The 16929-nt window shown below is 42.8% G+C and overlaps 1 protein-coding gene across 1 annotated transcript; it reads left to right on the top strand.

Annotated features, from left to right (window-relative positions):
• The first annotated feature begins 1429 nt into the window (after positions 1 to 1429).
• Positions 1430 to 15319, top strand: rnd3a (Rho family GTPase 3a). The gene is made up of 5 exons (XM_051428394.1): positions 1430 to 1738; positions 2080 to 2167; positions 10546 to 10655; positions 12229 to 12363; positions 12582 to 15319. Exons 1-5 carry the CDS (start codon positions 1589 to 1591, stop codon positions 12828 to 12830), a joined length of 732 nt encoding a protein of 243 aa, XP_051284354.1. The 5' UTR covers positions 1430 to 1588; the 3' UTR covers positions 12831 to 15319.
• The last annotated feature ends 1610 nt before the right edge of the window (positions 15320 to 16929 follow it).

Raw genomic sequence — 16929 nt, 5'->3', positions numbered from 1 at the left:
ACGCTGCTGTTTTACCATTTTTGGAAAATTAGTGGTGATGCCATGTTGGGAAAGTAGCCTGAAGGCTGAGAGACGAGGCCTTGAGACCAGAAGGGTGCCTGTTCACACTCTGAGAAAGATAGGAAAAATGTGAATATGGTGCATTATCGAGCCCGTCGGGAAATTTGGTTTTCATTTTACTCTTTTCTCTGTGTCTTCTCGTAAGGATCTGGATGAAAGCTAATGTGTTTTCTCTGGCTGTGTATGGCACAATAAGTATGTGTATCACTCACAGATAATGAGGGGAATCCTCAGTGGAAACTACCAAAGCTGCTCACTGGAAATAAGCAGCATCTGGTACTGGGTTCACTGGGTTTTATTGGTTTTCCATGTGACAGAGATTTCAAATTTGCTTGCCCTTAAAGAAAAATATCTGTCAATATCTGCTCATAATGTTCAGCTAATATGCAGCCAGGGGGATCATTCTCTGTATGTGACTTAAATGTGTATAAAACATCCATCCTTGTTTTTAATGATTTCAAACTTATAATGAGTAAAATATATTTGTGTAGTTGCAGATTACAACCCCCTCGCCTTACCCAAGCATTCTAAGGTAACAAAAACACAATTATTCCTATATTCAGGTGATTATACACTAATAAAAACATACCTATTAATATTATATTCTATGTCTGCCAATAGATCCTCCTAAATGTTACACACTGGACCTTCAAAAGGCCAATTGATTTAGAATATGATGCTATTTTAATGAGGTTTATCTTAGCTTTAAGCCTCAAATGAAACGTAAAGAACAAACAACAAAGTTTTGTCACCATCTCTTCATTTGTAAAACAAGTCTACGACTAAATTATGCTCCCATTCACTATCTGAAGGATTATTGTAGTAATTGTACTAAGCAAAGCTAGTAGCATTATGAGTTAGAGGAAATGCTTTATAATGTTTAAGGTTTTTTTTAGAAACACATTTAAAAAAATGAGACTATGAGAATATAGCTGTGCAGGAAGAAGCCCCCTTATACCCTAAACCAGAGGGTATTTTGTCCTGTAAGTGTTAGAAAAAAGATGGACATTTAAAAATGGCTGGCCTTACTGTCTGTTGTATCTTAGCAACACATTTTACATTTCCTGCCATTTGTTGCGTCTTAATTTTCCATTAATGTGTCTTTTTGTTTCACTATCCCACAACCAACTCGACCTCTGCTGACAAAAAAAAACCCAGTAATGTAAGAATTTAATTCACCCTCTTCTGTGTAATAATGTCAATTATTTTTTATATATTTTATTTGATATAAAAGTTGTGGTCAGTGTGCAGTCCGAGCGGGGGCGCCATGATGGAGGCTGCCGTGTGGAGGCTCGCAGGAGGGACGAGCCTCATCCAGACTGCTGCCATTGGCTCCTGCGACGTTATAAATACAGGCAAATGGCATTTACCGGCTCAGAGCAGGCGGAGACACAGGGGGAGACACAGTGGGGAGACACAGGCAAGGCAAAGCAAGTTGGGAGGCACCGAGACCGCATCTGTCGCCGTACAATCTCGACGATTCACAGGATTGGACTCATTTTCTTACATTTAATCCCGAGTGAAATCAATGAAGGAGAGACGCTCGTGTCAGAAATTATCTCTGAAATCCGGCATGGATCCCAGTCAGAGTGTGAAGTGTAAGATAGTGGTGGTGGGAGACAGCCAGTGCGGGAAGACTGCCCTGCTTCACGTGTTCGCCAAGGACTGTTTCCCTGAGGTGAGACCCTGCAGACCCTGCAGAACATGATACTAATTAACCTGGTTTTATTAATACATATGATCATGATGTCCTGATGGTAGAAGGGTGTAACAGATGGGTTACTGCTCCAGTTAAAGATGAAGGATATGCACTGTGTGTTACCTGTATGGTGCATTTATATTAGTATGAGGAGCTTATAATGAATGTATAACAGTGCTGCAGTAGTTTGCCTGCAGTGTGCACACATAGTTGTATTATCCTCTGTTTACCTGTCTCATTTTTGCTCATTTTCATCTAAAAGTTTAAGATAACAGTTCATTTCCAACCCTAATGTTCCCTCTGTTGGTGTTTCTCTGCAGAGCTACGTCCCCACAGTGTTTGAGAACTACACAGCCAGTTTTGAAATCGACACGCAGAGGATTGAGCTCAGTTTGTGGGACACCTCAGGTAATTTACACCTTCCATCACTTCTCCTGTCTTGCTTCATGTTGGGTGTCACTGCAAAATCTGTGTGTGTGTGTGTGTGTGTGTGAGAAATGTCCGGACATGTTCAAATATGCACAAGCCCTGTGTGACCTCTCTGGATATGCTCTGTATATATGATCAGATAGAGGTAGCGTTTTCATAAGCTGACATTGATGCTGAGGTGTTTCACTCAAAATGTCTCAAATCACGTGATACTAAAAAAGGCTCAGGGTTGCTTTTTTTTTGAATAATGAAATTAATCTCTGACCCATTTTAATCAATGTAGCTGGGTTAATCCTTTCTCATAGTCTGGGAGTTGCTGTTCCACAAGCCAGACACGTTTTCCCTCTTCAGATTGTCAACGTAACCTTTTACCTACATAGGAACTGTTAGTCTTAAAGCTCAGCATTAACACAGAAATGCATCAAAGTGCTGGATTTTTGATTTATGAATTCCTCCCAGCTGAGTAAAGCCGGAGCAGCAACAGGAAAGGAACGATAATGACAGGCTGAGTGGAGCATATTCATACATCTGGAGAACACACTTGGAAATTCTCCCTATTGCAGTTTTCGGGAAAAGTTGTGCAACACGTGTACTGAGTCTCCCAAACTTTTATCGCCCGTGGTTGGACTTCAACCAGGGTCCAAACCAGCTGCTGCATCCCGTGTGTGTGTGTGTGTGTGTGTGTGTTGAAATGTGCTTAAATGTGTGATGAGTGTAAACAAACGCACTTTCCAATCCATCAATGTCCGAGCAGTGAATAGCACAGCAGTCAGGCGTGAGTGAGGCGTATGTTGTGTGTGTGTGTGTGTGTGTGTGTGCATGTGCGTGCGTGTGTGTGTGTGTGTGTGTGTGTGTGTGTGGGTGAGATGGGCGGGGACAAACCCGACAGCCAGCTGTTGCGGGTCTCTGGCCTGGAAATTCCTGAGCAACGTTTGAGTAACTTTCTCGAACTTAAAGATCAGCTTTTTTTCCCTCCTCCAAAAGGAACAAAACAACAAATTCACTGTTCAAACTCAGATGTTCGAACAGCTCGGTCTCCTTTGAGCAGCAAAAGCAGCAGGTTTTTTGGGGGGTGGGGGCCTTTTGGTGTTGTATGCTTAGGAGGAAATGAAAATAAAAGCATCAGCAGATAATCCTCATCTCCAAGCTTAGTAACACTACAAGCAAGCAAAACACAGAGCTCAGATTTCAGATTTTTCCACCCCTACAGTGTGTGTGTGTGTGTGTGTGTGTGTGTGTGTGTGTGTGTGTGTGTGTGTGTGTGGCGTTGTGGAAGTGGATAGGCGATGAAATGAAAGCCGGGCCAGAGTGAGAATTTTGTTTTATTGCGCTGTGTTGGCCGGTCGCCTGGAGCCATTTTTCTTTTTCTCTCTGCTTCATAAAACAGCGAGAGGGTTGGGGGGAGCGACGCGGTTCCTATTAGATCAGTGGGTCTGAGATGCAGCCAGACCCCCACCCTTCAATCCTCACCCCCCGCCAGCACACACACACACCCGCTGACTGATTGATACAGCTTTCGGCTTGACTGGTCCCTTTGTAGAGACCCCCATTGGCCATGGCCAATCTAATCGATCCCTTATCTCCAGAGGTGAGCTGGGGTGTGTGTGTGTGTGTGTGTGTGTGTGTGTGTGTGTGTGTGTGTGTGTGTGTGTGTGTGTGTGTGTGTGTGTGTGTGTGTGACCCCAGCATGCTTTCAGACAAAGACCAGGATGCAGAGTTGAAGACAAACACTCTGGACTGCCTGCCTCCTCCCTCACAAACACACACCTACACACACTCTGTGGTGGTCTTTGTTCTGCAGTGATGAGTGGCTTAATGAGCAGCCTGGTGTGTGTGTGTGTGTGTTTAAAAGGGAGGGTGATGAGAGTAATTCAGGTCATTAAGGTAAATGCCTGCCAGTTGAATTGCCTCCCATTTGTCCCCCACCCTACTTGTCTGTGCTAGCTTTGCTTCCCGGACTCAGGGTGGGGCCCGTCGGGGGCCGAGGCGCAGCCTTTGATGCCTCGCACTCCTTTCACCAGCGGAGGAGGCGGTTTATTCTGTCTGCCTGCCTGCCTGCATGTCTAAATGAGCTGCGGTGTTTGTTTGTGAGTCAAACAGGAGGGTAGGAAGACAGGTGAAGGTAAACAGAACAACCCCTGTGGCTCAGCGCCTGAGGCCCCTTCTCATTTTCCTGAGTTGAACTGAGTAAAAATACATCTGAAAATCTGAAAGTAGGTAATCTCAGGCAGCGCGGCAAGTAAAAACAATTTCAATATTAAAAACGTAGTTACCATTTTTTTCACTTGACAGTATAGTTCTTAAAAGGTCAGAAAATAGCAAAAAAATAATGCTTATCACACTTTCCCTCAGTCCAATCCCAGTCCCAGTCCTTTTAATTGCTTGTCCAACAGTCCAAACCCCAAAGATATTTAATTTATAGTCATATAAAACAGATTAAATGAGAAAATTCTGACATTGGAGAAGCTGAAACCAGCAACGGGTTGGAATTTATAATAACGTTTAGTGATTTAAACCTGCATAAATTGATTTTCTTTGCAACATGGGGGGCAGCTGTAAACACTGACATAGTTAATGGATAATGTGTTGGCAAACAGTTGCTTATTTGCACATCCAGCAGATACGGAGAAACATTAGCATTCATGTAAGGTCATGTTTGTGGCCAGTGCTGACTCTTCTTACAGCCCTGGTTAGTTGTCCACCGACTCCTGAGTGTAATATATTAGCTGCTAAATGTTCCACTATGTTGTATGTATGGGAAAAGGTAGTTTGTGCGGTTTGGTGGGTTTATCAAAGCTCTAAAAACAGCTGCATGTTGTGCCTGTAAACGACGCTATGAGGAGCGTTGAGAGTGAAGCAAAACAATGAGCTGAAAGACGCTAAAATGATCCGTGAAATTGGGGCGTACTGCAGAGCTACGAGCGACCCCTTTCTCCTCACACACAGTCGTCTGACCCATTGTTTATATTCAAACATTGATTAAAGCAGCTTTAATATTACTGTTCTTTAATTTTCTGTCAATCAACTAATCGCTTCAGCACTAATCCCAGGCTCAGGGAAGATTGGTTTAAACAGATTTTGCACCTTTGCACTCATGAAATATTCCCAATGTACTTATGCTGGACTCAAGGAAACTTTTCTTGCTTCAGAAATCAATCTGAGATGTTTGCGCCAACTTTCCTAGGCAACTTTCCAAAGCTAGGACAAATAAAAGCTTCAATAAATCTTATCAGAAGAATACAGGAACTCTCATTTCACACAATTTCCACATAAAGGACTCCCAAAGAGACGCATTTAGACCCCACGGATCTCATTTGATAATATTTATCCCGGGGAACCCCATGGGAAAGGTCTTGTTTTTTTGTGTAGAATGTGCAGAGTAAAAGCTGACCCACTTTGAAAAACAGGAAGAAAGTCAGATAAAGGAGTTTTAAAGGAAGATGCATAATGACAGAGTTTTGGTTCGGAGCAACCCGGATTATCATTTCCTTCTGTAGTTTCTAGAACATGTTGCATGTGCCGTTTCCCCTGTAATGCTGGACAGCTTAACTGTGGGACTTTTTTATGCACCCAGTAAGCCCCTCTGCTGCTCACACACACTGTGCCCCCTCCATTCCTCTGTCGGCAGCCATTGTTGAATTGGATCACATTTCTGGGCTCAGCGAATTGGAGCCGCATGTCTGGCATTCCTCAGACTAAAGGTTTCTACTTCCTCCACCACAAAGACCCCTATTGTACCCGGCAGGCCCAGATCCTTGGCGGAGTGAAAGCGAAGTGGCGTGGTTCACTAAAGCCCCACCTCGTTTCCAAGGGGAAATTGAATCACACTGGAATTTGCCGACTGACGAGTGAGCCCTGAGCCCATCGGTGGTTATACAGTGTATGAACGAACGTACAGTGGAATCCTGGGAGAGGTTAATAGACTTCCTGTCTGCTAATGTCGTGGGAGGACTGTGTGATGTTACACCTGACATTAAAATCTGTGTCCGGTCTTGACATCGAACACCTTGCTTCCTTGGCTCTCTGAGTACACCTGCTCAAATATGCTGCCAGTTTGACGCACAAGTTAACCTTCGTTGGTGTTTTTGTATTAGTTGTAATGTGAAGTCGTACTTGATTCACACTTTGTTGTTAATGCGTACTTGAGTGTCATCAACAGCAGCTCGAGAGCTCATTTAAGTGGGTCTATATAGGTTAATTCACATCTGGATGTTAGGAGGTTTTCATTAAGTTAGATTATGTAAGATGAGATCTGAGAGGTGAATGTTTGTCTTGTTGGAGAAGAGAAGATGTTACATAAACAACTGGAACATAAGTGAAGTAGTTATGGAGAAAACAACTGTACACACTGGGGCAGTGTACGTATGTGTTGATCAGATAGTTCCTGATTTCAGTTATAACTTTGATGACTTTAGAGCATCTTTTTGAGTATGAACATAAACCACTGAAGCATTGCAAAGTTTGGTAGATTTTGTTAAATGAACCAATCATACTGTAACATTATTATATTTAACATGTCTTATTGTAACATAGCGTGTTATAACACTGTATCCTAAAACATCATACATGTTTTATGGTAAAATAATGTTACATTTCATTGTATCATATCGTAACATATCTTATGTTAACGTATTGTATCGTAACATATCTTGTAACATTGTAACATATCCTATTGTAACGTCATAATATATCCCATTGAAACATATGGTAACATTGTTTATTGTAATATTGTATATTAAGATATAATATTGTAACACTGACTCTTAACATATCTTATAGTAACTTACTGTATTATATCATCAATAACATATTGTAATATATAGTAACGTAGTGCATCTTATCATGTTTTATTATATATTAGTATAATGCTTTTAAAATGTTGCATAGCAGGATGGCAGTGTTTGCAGCAACAGATATCTCGGTAACCACAGCAACTACAGCAGACATCGGTTCGGGTTTACTTCAGTTTAAATTGCCTTTTGTCTTCTCTGTTTGTGTCGAATGTGTCTGGCTGGTGAGGGGTTATATATTTAAGCTCGATGGTGTAGGACGGCTGGACGTGCCTGTCGCTGTTTGTTGTTTCCACAGGTGTTCCCGAAGGCTTAACGCCTCTCCACTCACACTCACAGACACACAGACACACACACACACACAGACATGTGCTCACCACCGCTCAGCTCTGTTCTGCTCAGCTATGTTAGCTATGCAGTAAATCAGCAGGCCTGCAGACCTGTTGCCATACTTCCAGACTGTCAGTCGCAGCTGGCTTACCTCAGGACTGTGTGTGTTTGTGTGAGATAAAGTAAATTTACATGTCAGTAAGCCATTTGTGTGAAGACTTCCTGCAGAAAGTGGGATGTCTTGAACATTGTGGAATATTTTAGAACAGTATTCCAGACAGGCAACGTCAGGAAATTTCCGATTTTCTTTTTTTCAGTTTTGGGTTGAAGTCGGGGAACATCTGGGTATTTGAATAATGAGTCACATTACATGAATAGAGCTATATGTATTTTCCAGCTTGTTTGATGTGTATTTATTTCATTAAGTGATGCATCCATCCCAGCTGTTGCGGAAACCAGCCTGGAAAAGCCCATTAGCAAACCAGGAAGGAAGAAACATTTTTACATCTTGGAAGAGTTTCCACTCAGCCATGGAAAAGTCATACGGGTTTCCATCAGGACCACAGTGGAAGTTTGGTATTGTTTCACGTTATATTGTATCCTCTCATGTCATCGTGCGCAACAGTATTCATTTGCTGTGAGCGTGACACGAGGGAGGATCTGTTTAAGAGCAGGCGACAGGGCTGGAGAGTGTGTGTCAGTGTGTGTTTAAAGGACAGAGAGGGTGGACAGGGTGTGTGTCTTCCTTCCAGATTTAGAGATCCTGTGGGAGAACAATGACAGGAGCTAATTAGATGACAGCCACCAGGTCTTTGTGTGCGGTGTGTGTGTGTGTGTGTATATATATGTATATATGTGTGTGTGTGTGTGTGTGTGTGTGTGTGTGTGTGTGTGTGTGTGTGTGTGGTAGCTGCGGGATTTCCTCTTATCTTTCCGGCTGGCAGGAAGATGACCTCAAAGCAGAGTTTGGTCTCAGATGCAGGCCTAATGCAGTTACGACTCTGGTATAAAACGGCAGACAAGAAAGAAAACGTCTCCTATTAAAAGTCTCCTGAAAGCCATTAACAGACCTGTGCACACACTTCAAAACACCACATGCAAATTTTGATCCTCTGTGAAAGTTACTGCTCCTCACTTTCCCGTTTAATGTTGTGCAGCTTGAAATGGTTTGCTGAAGATGCACTTAGAGGATTTGCAGCTATAAATACTTTAATCTCCAGGTAAATTCACAGGAATATGTGCAGACACTTTGAAAACAAGACCCCACACACTGCACCCAGCAACTCAGATATATGCGTTTTCCTCTCATTGGGTTGGTAAAAACAATCAATTCATTGTAAAATGTCAACCGACTGCAGCTTACCCTTTCAGTCGCGGGGTCTTATTTTTCCACTGATTGGTTCCAGGCAGTGAGGGCTTGAAAAAAAAAAGCAGTTCAAACAATGCAATGTGGTCGTGATTGATTGTGAGACAGCCATGAAAAATGGGAAATAAATTCTTGCGGGGATCCGACATTCCTCTGCGCCTTGTACTTCCTGTGCTGCGTCGATGATGGCTGCTCAGAGTCAGGCCTTTTTGTTTAGGTGGTGTCACCTATCAGACGGCTTTCCAAAAGGTCCTCAGGGAGGGAGTGGGAAAGCAGAAAGTCGAAATAACAAGCCTGTTCCCATCTGAAAGCCATTATGTTTGGATCAAGGCATCAAAATAATTTATTCTGTGTAGTTTCTGGCGTCCGTACTTCACTGACTTTCGGTTTTTGAAATGGTAAAAGGCATTAAGACACAAAAATTAGCTGCGTCCTGGATTGTTTTGTGTATCAACATTTGGGAAAGTGATACTGTGGAATTCAGGGTTTGAGCCAGAGCACAACATTGCGTCACTGACCCCCTTAAAACATAAAACCTCCCGTTGCTGTGATCCAATAGTCACCCATAAAATTGAGGGTTGTTAAACTGTTGCCTGTTAGCTTGTCAATGTGCATTGAAAATCAGTGTCTCTGTGCTTTGCCAAATGTGGTTTGTTAGAGAGAAACGCCGCTCTGATATTGTTCTGATATTTAAAAAGTTGCTAGCAGATGGTAAATAATAGTGGGAGACTCTTGAATACTTTTAAACACATTACATTAAGATCTCAATGAGTCTACATTGCGATCAGAACTTTTAGCTTAGCAGCCAAACAGGAAACGGGGAGCTTTCAACACGATCATTTATATGATATCTCAAGCTTTAATTGTCAGACATGAAATAGCCATCCTATGACCGCCTCCCGGAGAACCCCGTCTCCAAAGCGGCGCTGTATGATTGTGGACATAGATACGGGTCAGGTTTCTGTATGCAGCAGCGCTACATTTATTGTGCACACATCAGCTGGTGTCACGCTCTGTTGTGCGAGGCCTGGAAGGAAGCAAGAATAGTTTAAACAGTGTCGTCTCCCATCCAGACTGTTTAGATTAGAAACACTAGTGTGTGTGTGTGTGTGTGTGTGGGTGTGTGTGTGTGTGTGCATTCCTGGCTTTTCTCCATGGCAGTGTTTAGAGAGGACCTCCCAGGGGAACCTTTGGGTACCAAAAACAAAATTCTCCAGATTTTTGGCAGCCGGGTGTGTGTGGTCAGCTCTCGCCTGTCATGTGATCTTGACTCACCTTGACATGACGCCACCCTCCCCCCCTCCCCCAACCCCTTTCTTCCTCTTCGGAGAAGTCTGGCGGAGAGATGGGCGTCTCCCCTTACACATGGTTTCAATTTAGAGGAGGGAGTAATTTCCTCGCTCTGAAGTTCTCTGTTTCTCTGGAGAGGATTTCTTCAACAAGTGATCTCGTCGTAGTCAGCACATTTTTTCTACTGATGCTGCATTATTTGTTTTTTCTCGCCTGGTTGCTATGGATTATGGCTGAGCTGCAATCATGTCATACGAAAATAACTGTCAGAAATGCTTTACAGTTTAAAGCGATGATTGGAGCTGCGTTCACGCATTCTAGAAAATATGTTTGAGGTTTTCTGTAGATTTGGTTGCTCCCCCTCACTTCACTGCAGGTATTTCCTACCCCCTCCCAGTAAAGAAGGTTTTTCCCCAGTGTCCCCTGGAGTTAGATCCTGTTTAGATGACCCCCAAAGTTAAGTTCAACAGCAACCTGAATTGTTCATGAGAGTGGATGGAGTTGAATAAACACGGGTGTGTGTACGTGTCTGTGTCTAATAGCTTCAGATGTTTCATTTTGGTGTTTTCCTTTGCTTGCAGGATCACCGTACTACGACAATGTGAGGCCTCTTTCCTATCCAGACTCCGACGCCGTCCTCATCTGTTTCGACATCAGCCGCCCGGAAACGCTCGACAGCGTGCTGAAAAAGGTTTGTTGCTCTTTACTTCCACATTCATTAATAAGCTTAGCGTAAGTCTTTAAACTCTAAACGTTGCATTTAACTGGATCGGAAGTCGACAGTCAAGAGATTTTTTTGTGGCCTTGGTCACGTTAGATCTTGTGATGTGAAGCTTTAAAGCTGTAGTGTGACGGGAAGGTCGCTGGGTCAAATCCATGCTGCGGCTGGAAGAGGGAAGTAACACACACCGTTGACTGTCTTTTGTACTGAGGTGTGGCCGCAAGTTACTCACATGGAGCCTCTGGTGTCAAACGCCTGATGACTGTGGTCGTACTGGTTGACACCCATATGTCAGAGGGTGTACTGAACAGGACATGCATCAGTCATCTGGCTGGAGGAAGGCTGTGATGGTGTTGAAAATGCTAAAAATGTATAATCATTGTTCTCTGCTGTTAAAGCACACCTGACATGTGCTCTTCCTGTTTTTTCACGGCGCTTATTTTAGCTGTGGTTTCCTAAATTAGAGGCCCTCACAGATCCACATTTTGGACTCAATCCTAAACAGGAAAACCTACACGAACCAGGCGTCAATAAATTGGTTTTCAAAAAAGGAGATCCGGTCTGAAGGGAACCCGAGAACATGTAGACGTGATCTCAGGAGGCCAAATGGATCCAACCACCGAGACGCGACTTGGCTTTTTTGCCAAGTGTCTGCAGTGACACCTCCTTCGTGATCAACACCTAACCGCTAGAATTTCAGAAACTTAGAGGTCGTGGATCGAGGTCCCCAAGTCAAATTTAAACATACTGAGTCTAGAAAAACTGGAAGCCATACTGAAGGTCTAAGTGTTCGTTCTATTTATTTGAGAGTATGTAATTTATAATGGTTAGCTAGCTGTTTTGCAGGCTGTAATCTCTCATCGGCAGTTATTAGGAATAGGTTAACCAGTTGCTCTGGTTTTCGGGGCTGCCTGCTCACATGCTACAGTGTGAGCGTCTGTCTGGTGATCAAACTGTCTGTTTACGTGCGTCATATTAGTGAGAGGTCATGTTTCAGAAAAGAGAGTTTTAGTCAAGTGGTGTTTGTGCAGACAGAAAGTGATAGACGGGGTGTACAAAACAACTTCCTCTTTGGATGTCGATGAACTTGATCCCTTGACCAGCCAGCCAGCCCCGAGGCACATTAGCCTCAGATTAAAGCCCCTGGAGAAATGCCATTGATCACAGAGCATTTATTGTTGTCAGGGAGGAAACATGGGGATTATTTGTAGTTCCTTTCCAAGGCTCAAAACGTGAGGGGCTCCAGGAAGTGGCAGCTGTAACCTTTGTACTTAAAGGATGGCCGAGGGGGAGGGGGTGCGACTCATGGGATCTCGTGTCAGGTTATTCTGGCCAACATGTTTATATTAACACACATTTGAACCCTTAATTGGGGTAAATCCTCAATTTAATTGTCAGGCTTGGCTTAGTTTATATTGGTTTGTGGTCTTTGCATTTAATTATTGATCTTCCACCCATATTATACCTTTTTATCTATAATTTCCCATCACACTGTTTTCTCTCTGAATGTTGCATGATTACAAGACGTTGTCTTTCTCCACAGTGGAAGGGGGAGATCCAGGAGTTTTGTCCCAACACTAAGATGCTGCTGGTTGGATGTAAGTCGGACCTGCGCACCGATCTGAGCACACTGGTGGAGCTTTCCAACCACAGACAGACACCAGTCTCTTATGACCAGGTACGCAGATACGATTGATGCGATTAGTCAAGCTGTTTTCTGTCTGACATCATTCATGAATAATCGCTCATTGTACTCTACTTTAAGCCATGTTTAATTAATCTAAAAGAAAATCCTCTCATCATTGTTGACGCCAGTACTTTATACATGTGTTAACCCCTTGCTAACCTGAGCCTTTTCTTTCCCGCGGTGACCATATTTGACCTCTTCCTCCTCAGGGCTCCAGCATGGCCAAGCAGATCTCGGCGCCCTACATCGAGTGCTCGGCTCAGCAGTCGGAGAACAGCGTCAGAGACATTTTCCACGTGGCCACGCTGGCTTGCATCAACAAAAACAACAAAAATGTAAAGCGCAGTAAGGCCGCCCGCGGCAACAAGAGGATTTCACACATGCCCGGTAGGCCCGACCTGGCGGCTGTGGCCTCGGACCTCCGGAAGGACAAAGCTAAAAGTTGCTCGATCATGTGACTGATCAGACTGAGGAGGATTGGACTGAGAATGAGGACAGAGCACAGTGGAAGCAGGAAGCTACGGGGCGACGCTCTTTCCTGCATGCTGAAGACCCCTAATTTGTGTGGAAAGGGGTTTTATGAGCTTCAATTCATGTACATGTTACTGGAATACTCTGCACCAATGAAAACTCAATGCGTAGTAACGTCCCAATCCATGTGGCCCCCCGCCCCACCAGACGAGGAAGCTATCTGTCAGCGAGCTACCTGCTCGGGGAAGTGACCCGCTTCCTCTGGGAGGTCGAAGCGGATGCGGGATCGAGGCTTTCCGCACAACAGGAAATGAGCGGGAGGAGTGATGTCATTAGGACACGCTCGTTTGTAAAGGAAGGGTTTAAGAAACATGTGATCGCTTGAATGAGAGCCAAAGCCGGCGATGGGGGGGTTTGCTGCGTGGGAAAAAAAGAAGAGGAGCTACTGTAAGTGCTGGATCAAAGACTTTTGCTCAGAGGGCTTATACAACAACTCGTCACTGTAGTTTGGAACTGATTCACTCCCACCCCTGCTCCTGTAACTGTTAGTCTGCGTGCAGAGGAGATTAGAGGAGGAATTTCTTAGTCCTGCACAAAGGAAACATGACATCCCCCCCCCGTCTCTGATATGTTGTCGGTATAATGTGAAGTCATTGGTGTGTAACTGCATCATTGTTTTATTTTAGCTTCATCTTGATGAGTTTCAACCATGAACCGCGGATCCTGGGAGCTGAACGTTCCCTCCGATCACGCCTGAGTTGTTTGAGTTTATTGCTGCACGTTTGTACCTGTCAGACCGCCATTCTGTGCCCGTTAATTTCACATCAACAGCTATGGATACACAACCACTGTATGAAGACAGATTGACCTAACTGTTATCCACACTGACTGAGTCCTCTGTATCATACTGGAGAGCCATAAGTAACATGGCTCTAGGATCTGGCCAACAATTCCTTGTGATAAACAAATAAGCGAATCATGACACTGTTTTGAAATTAGAAAACAGAAATTACTCACATAACACATTTTAAAACCCTTAATGGGCCAAAAAAAATCTTAATTGACCGACACTTGACAAATAAAAATTTGACTAATTATGTAAACTGAGTATGTCCTAACAGGCTGACAGCCAGTTTGAGCTGTGAATCATTTTTTCCACGGCACTTTAGGGAGGAAGTGGAAATTAAAGCAACAATTAAAGCTAGCTTATTAAACATCACAGCTCTCTGCTTTGCATTTCTCTGAAGTGTTCAGACTCTGCTGTTGGGTAAAATCCTCAGAAAGGCCCTGGTCACACCAGCGTTTAAAACGGCACAAACTCACAGTAAATCAATTCTCTCCAATTGAATTACTGAAATTACCGGATTCGCTCTTGCGTCAAGTTCAAATTTGTTGAATTTACACCATTGACCGGTAGTTAACAGTCTTGACAGTGCTGATTATTGAGGGAAGAGACAGCCAAAAAGACCAAAATGGAGGACGCTATCGTAGCTTATTAGCTGTGTTGCACCATCCGTCTATTTAACTTCCTCTTGTAAGAGTTAACCACAGTTAACGGTACAAATAGCTTCAACGATCAATTGACTAGTCTCTGTTTTGACACATTTTGATTGAATAATCCCTTCACTTAAGTAAAAATGCCAAATATTCTCAGGTTTTAGCTTCTGAAATTTGAGGATTTGCCGCTTTTTATTTGTCACATGAGAGTAAATTGATTTTGGACGGACAAATCAAGCAACTTTATTTTATCACAGTGAGCTTAGAGAAATTGTAATTGTGTTTTTCAACATGTAGTAGACCAGACAACTCTTAAATTAATGAATTACTAGAACCAAACAACACAGGGCTGGAAACAAGATGGCGGTGGGGAAGCTTTTGTGTCTGACTAGCATTTTCTGGCTGGCTAGCGTGTCAGCGGTCAGCTCACCAGCTACAGTAGTTAGCCCTCCACTTTCTAGAACAACATAATCCTGCGAACACGTGCCGATGAATTTCACTGTGCCACTTTCTGGTGTGACCAGGCCTCGACTCAAAATGGATGATCACATTTTTCCTACGTGGTTTAACATTTTACTGGATAATTTCAGTGTTTTGGGTTTCTTGAAGCTCATTTGAAATGCTCATAATGTCAACAGCTAACAGGAAATAGAAAATTAGACAGTGTTTTTAAAATTTGTGGTTTTTCCCTCTAACAACAGTGCAATTAAGAAGCTGTTTAAATCTCAAACGTATTGATGCACTTTTAATGTAACTTCCCAATTTGTTCAAGTGCCAGCTCTGTCACATTTGGCAGCTCGGTGGCCCTACTCTTATCTTCAATTTCTAATCTGTTGTCCCCCCCCCCTCCCCGTGTACATTATCATGTTTTCTTGAATGTTGATGTCACCCTCAGATGTCTTTGCCAATGTTGTTGCCGCAATATTTATTGAATTATATATTTTCCCTTTAGAATAAATGCAAATGGAATTGAAGAGAAGTGTGTTTTCTGTTCATTGGGAGGAAACGTCGATTGTGCTGATGGAGGATTTCGATTCTTACTACTTTTGGGGAAGTACCTCAATTTAATTTCTATTGCTCAACGGATATATATTTGCAAACAGAGAATAAAACCCATTGAATCTGGTATTTTCATACTATACTCTTTTGAGGTTGAGAGCAATCTGATAGTTGGCACAGATAACATTTTTCTGACCATTGCGTCATTGGATTCTCACCAGGTTTCACACTTTCCTCTGAGGTGAGGTAACGGCAATCATTTCTGCACAAATTCATGCAGCCATCAAAGATATTCTCCTTCTTTTTCACCTTAAAGTTGAATTTATGTGGAAAGCAAAGCCTTGAATTAGTATTCCTTCCACATTTACATCAGTCGGAGATTGTAATTTGAGTCAATGGTAAACCGAAGAGTTCTTGTGTAAACAGGAATCAGATGTAGGTCAAAGCAGGTAAAATAATGCTCTCAACAGAAATCAGATGCAGCACCTGTGGTGTAAACAACTTAATTCCAGGCACCGCTGGATGTTTATGTAAAGAGCTCTGCAATCATAGCAATATTACACAGGTGTTTGCTTCCTGAGAGAAAAGTTGGACATAAAATACCTCATGAATGAATGCAAAATGTTTCTATGAAGGTTTAATATGATCTCAAATGTATATAGCTACAGCTGTTAAAGAGACTAAAATGTAAAAGTAAGTCTCACTTTAGAGCAAGAATTTCAGTTTTCTACATTTAATTCACAAAAAGGATATACATACATATTGGATGTCATTTCATTATGTATTATACATAGTAGTATTATGTTTTCCTCTTTCAGCTTCACTCATCTGGACACACCTGTGATCTATTGTAGTGATTGCACAGGTGCAGCATATGAGGCCTGTGAGTTTCCTGATCTGTAACACTCAGACAAAGCCGTGCAGCCGAGACGAGCTGGGAGCCTTTGTTTGCGCTCTCTAACAAAAGCTTTTTACATGTGCAGTGCACAGACACGCCTGGAGTCAAATCTCTTAGAAACCATAAATACAGTCAATACTTTCCAGTGGGTTTATATGCGCTACGGTGGATTATGCAAAGTTTACTGTTGCCCTCATCCAGACTGTTTAGGGTGGTTTATTATTTTTAATGACCCAGTTAAATGGAGATGAGATGTGAGCTTGTGACAGGAAGGTTTATTGATGCCTGGGTGAGGAATGAGCACCAGTCATGTCAACAATACTGTAAATCCTCTACTGGGCCCTGTCCATTGTATGCCGACTAACAACATGAGACTGATTTAATTGGCGATGATTTGAAAAGGCCTTTTGGTTTCAAGCTCTTTATGTCTGGTTTAAAGTTTATATAGAGCTGTTGTCATAGCAACAGGTCCCTTAAGCCCAAACCTGCGAACATGCAGGTTATTCACAGTTAGCTGGACCAATGTGTGTCAGCTTTAAACAGACATGAAGTCTCCATGTCACCAATTTGAAACTGATTAAATCATTTCAGATGAGAGCATGTACATCTTTTTAAATATCAAAATCTGAGCGCATTAATCCACTATCAGTAGTAAAATCACAACTACAATAGTACACGTAAAGAAAAGAGTC

Source organism: Dicentrarchus labrax, unplaced genomic scaffold (genome assembly GCF_905237075.1).
Source record: "Dicentrarchus labrax unplaced genomic scaffold, dlabrax2021, whole genome shotgun sequence".
In the NCBI taxonomy this organism is placed as follows: Eukaryota; Metazoa; Chordata; class Actinopteri; family Moronidae; genus Dicentrarchus; species Dicentrarchus labrax.
This window is presented reverse-complemented; position numbering and strand designations above follow the sequence as displayed.

Coding starts and splice junctions, on each gene's coding strand:
- rnd3a (XM_051428394.1), top strand. CDS start 1,589: ATGAAGGAGAGACGCTCGTGTCAGAAATTATCTCTGAAATCCGGCATG. Junction 10,656..12,228: donor TCGACAGCGTGCTGAAAAAG/GTTTGTTGCTCT, acceptor CTTTCTCCACAG/TGGAAGGGGGAGATCCAGGA. Junction 12,364..12,581: donor CACCAGTCTCTTATGACCAG/GTACGCAGATAC, acceptor CTTCCTCCTCAG/GGCTCCAGCATGGCCAAGCA.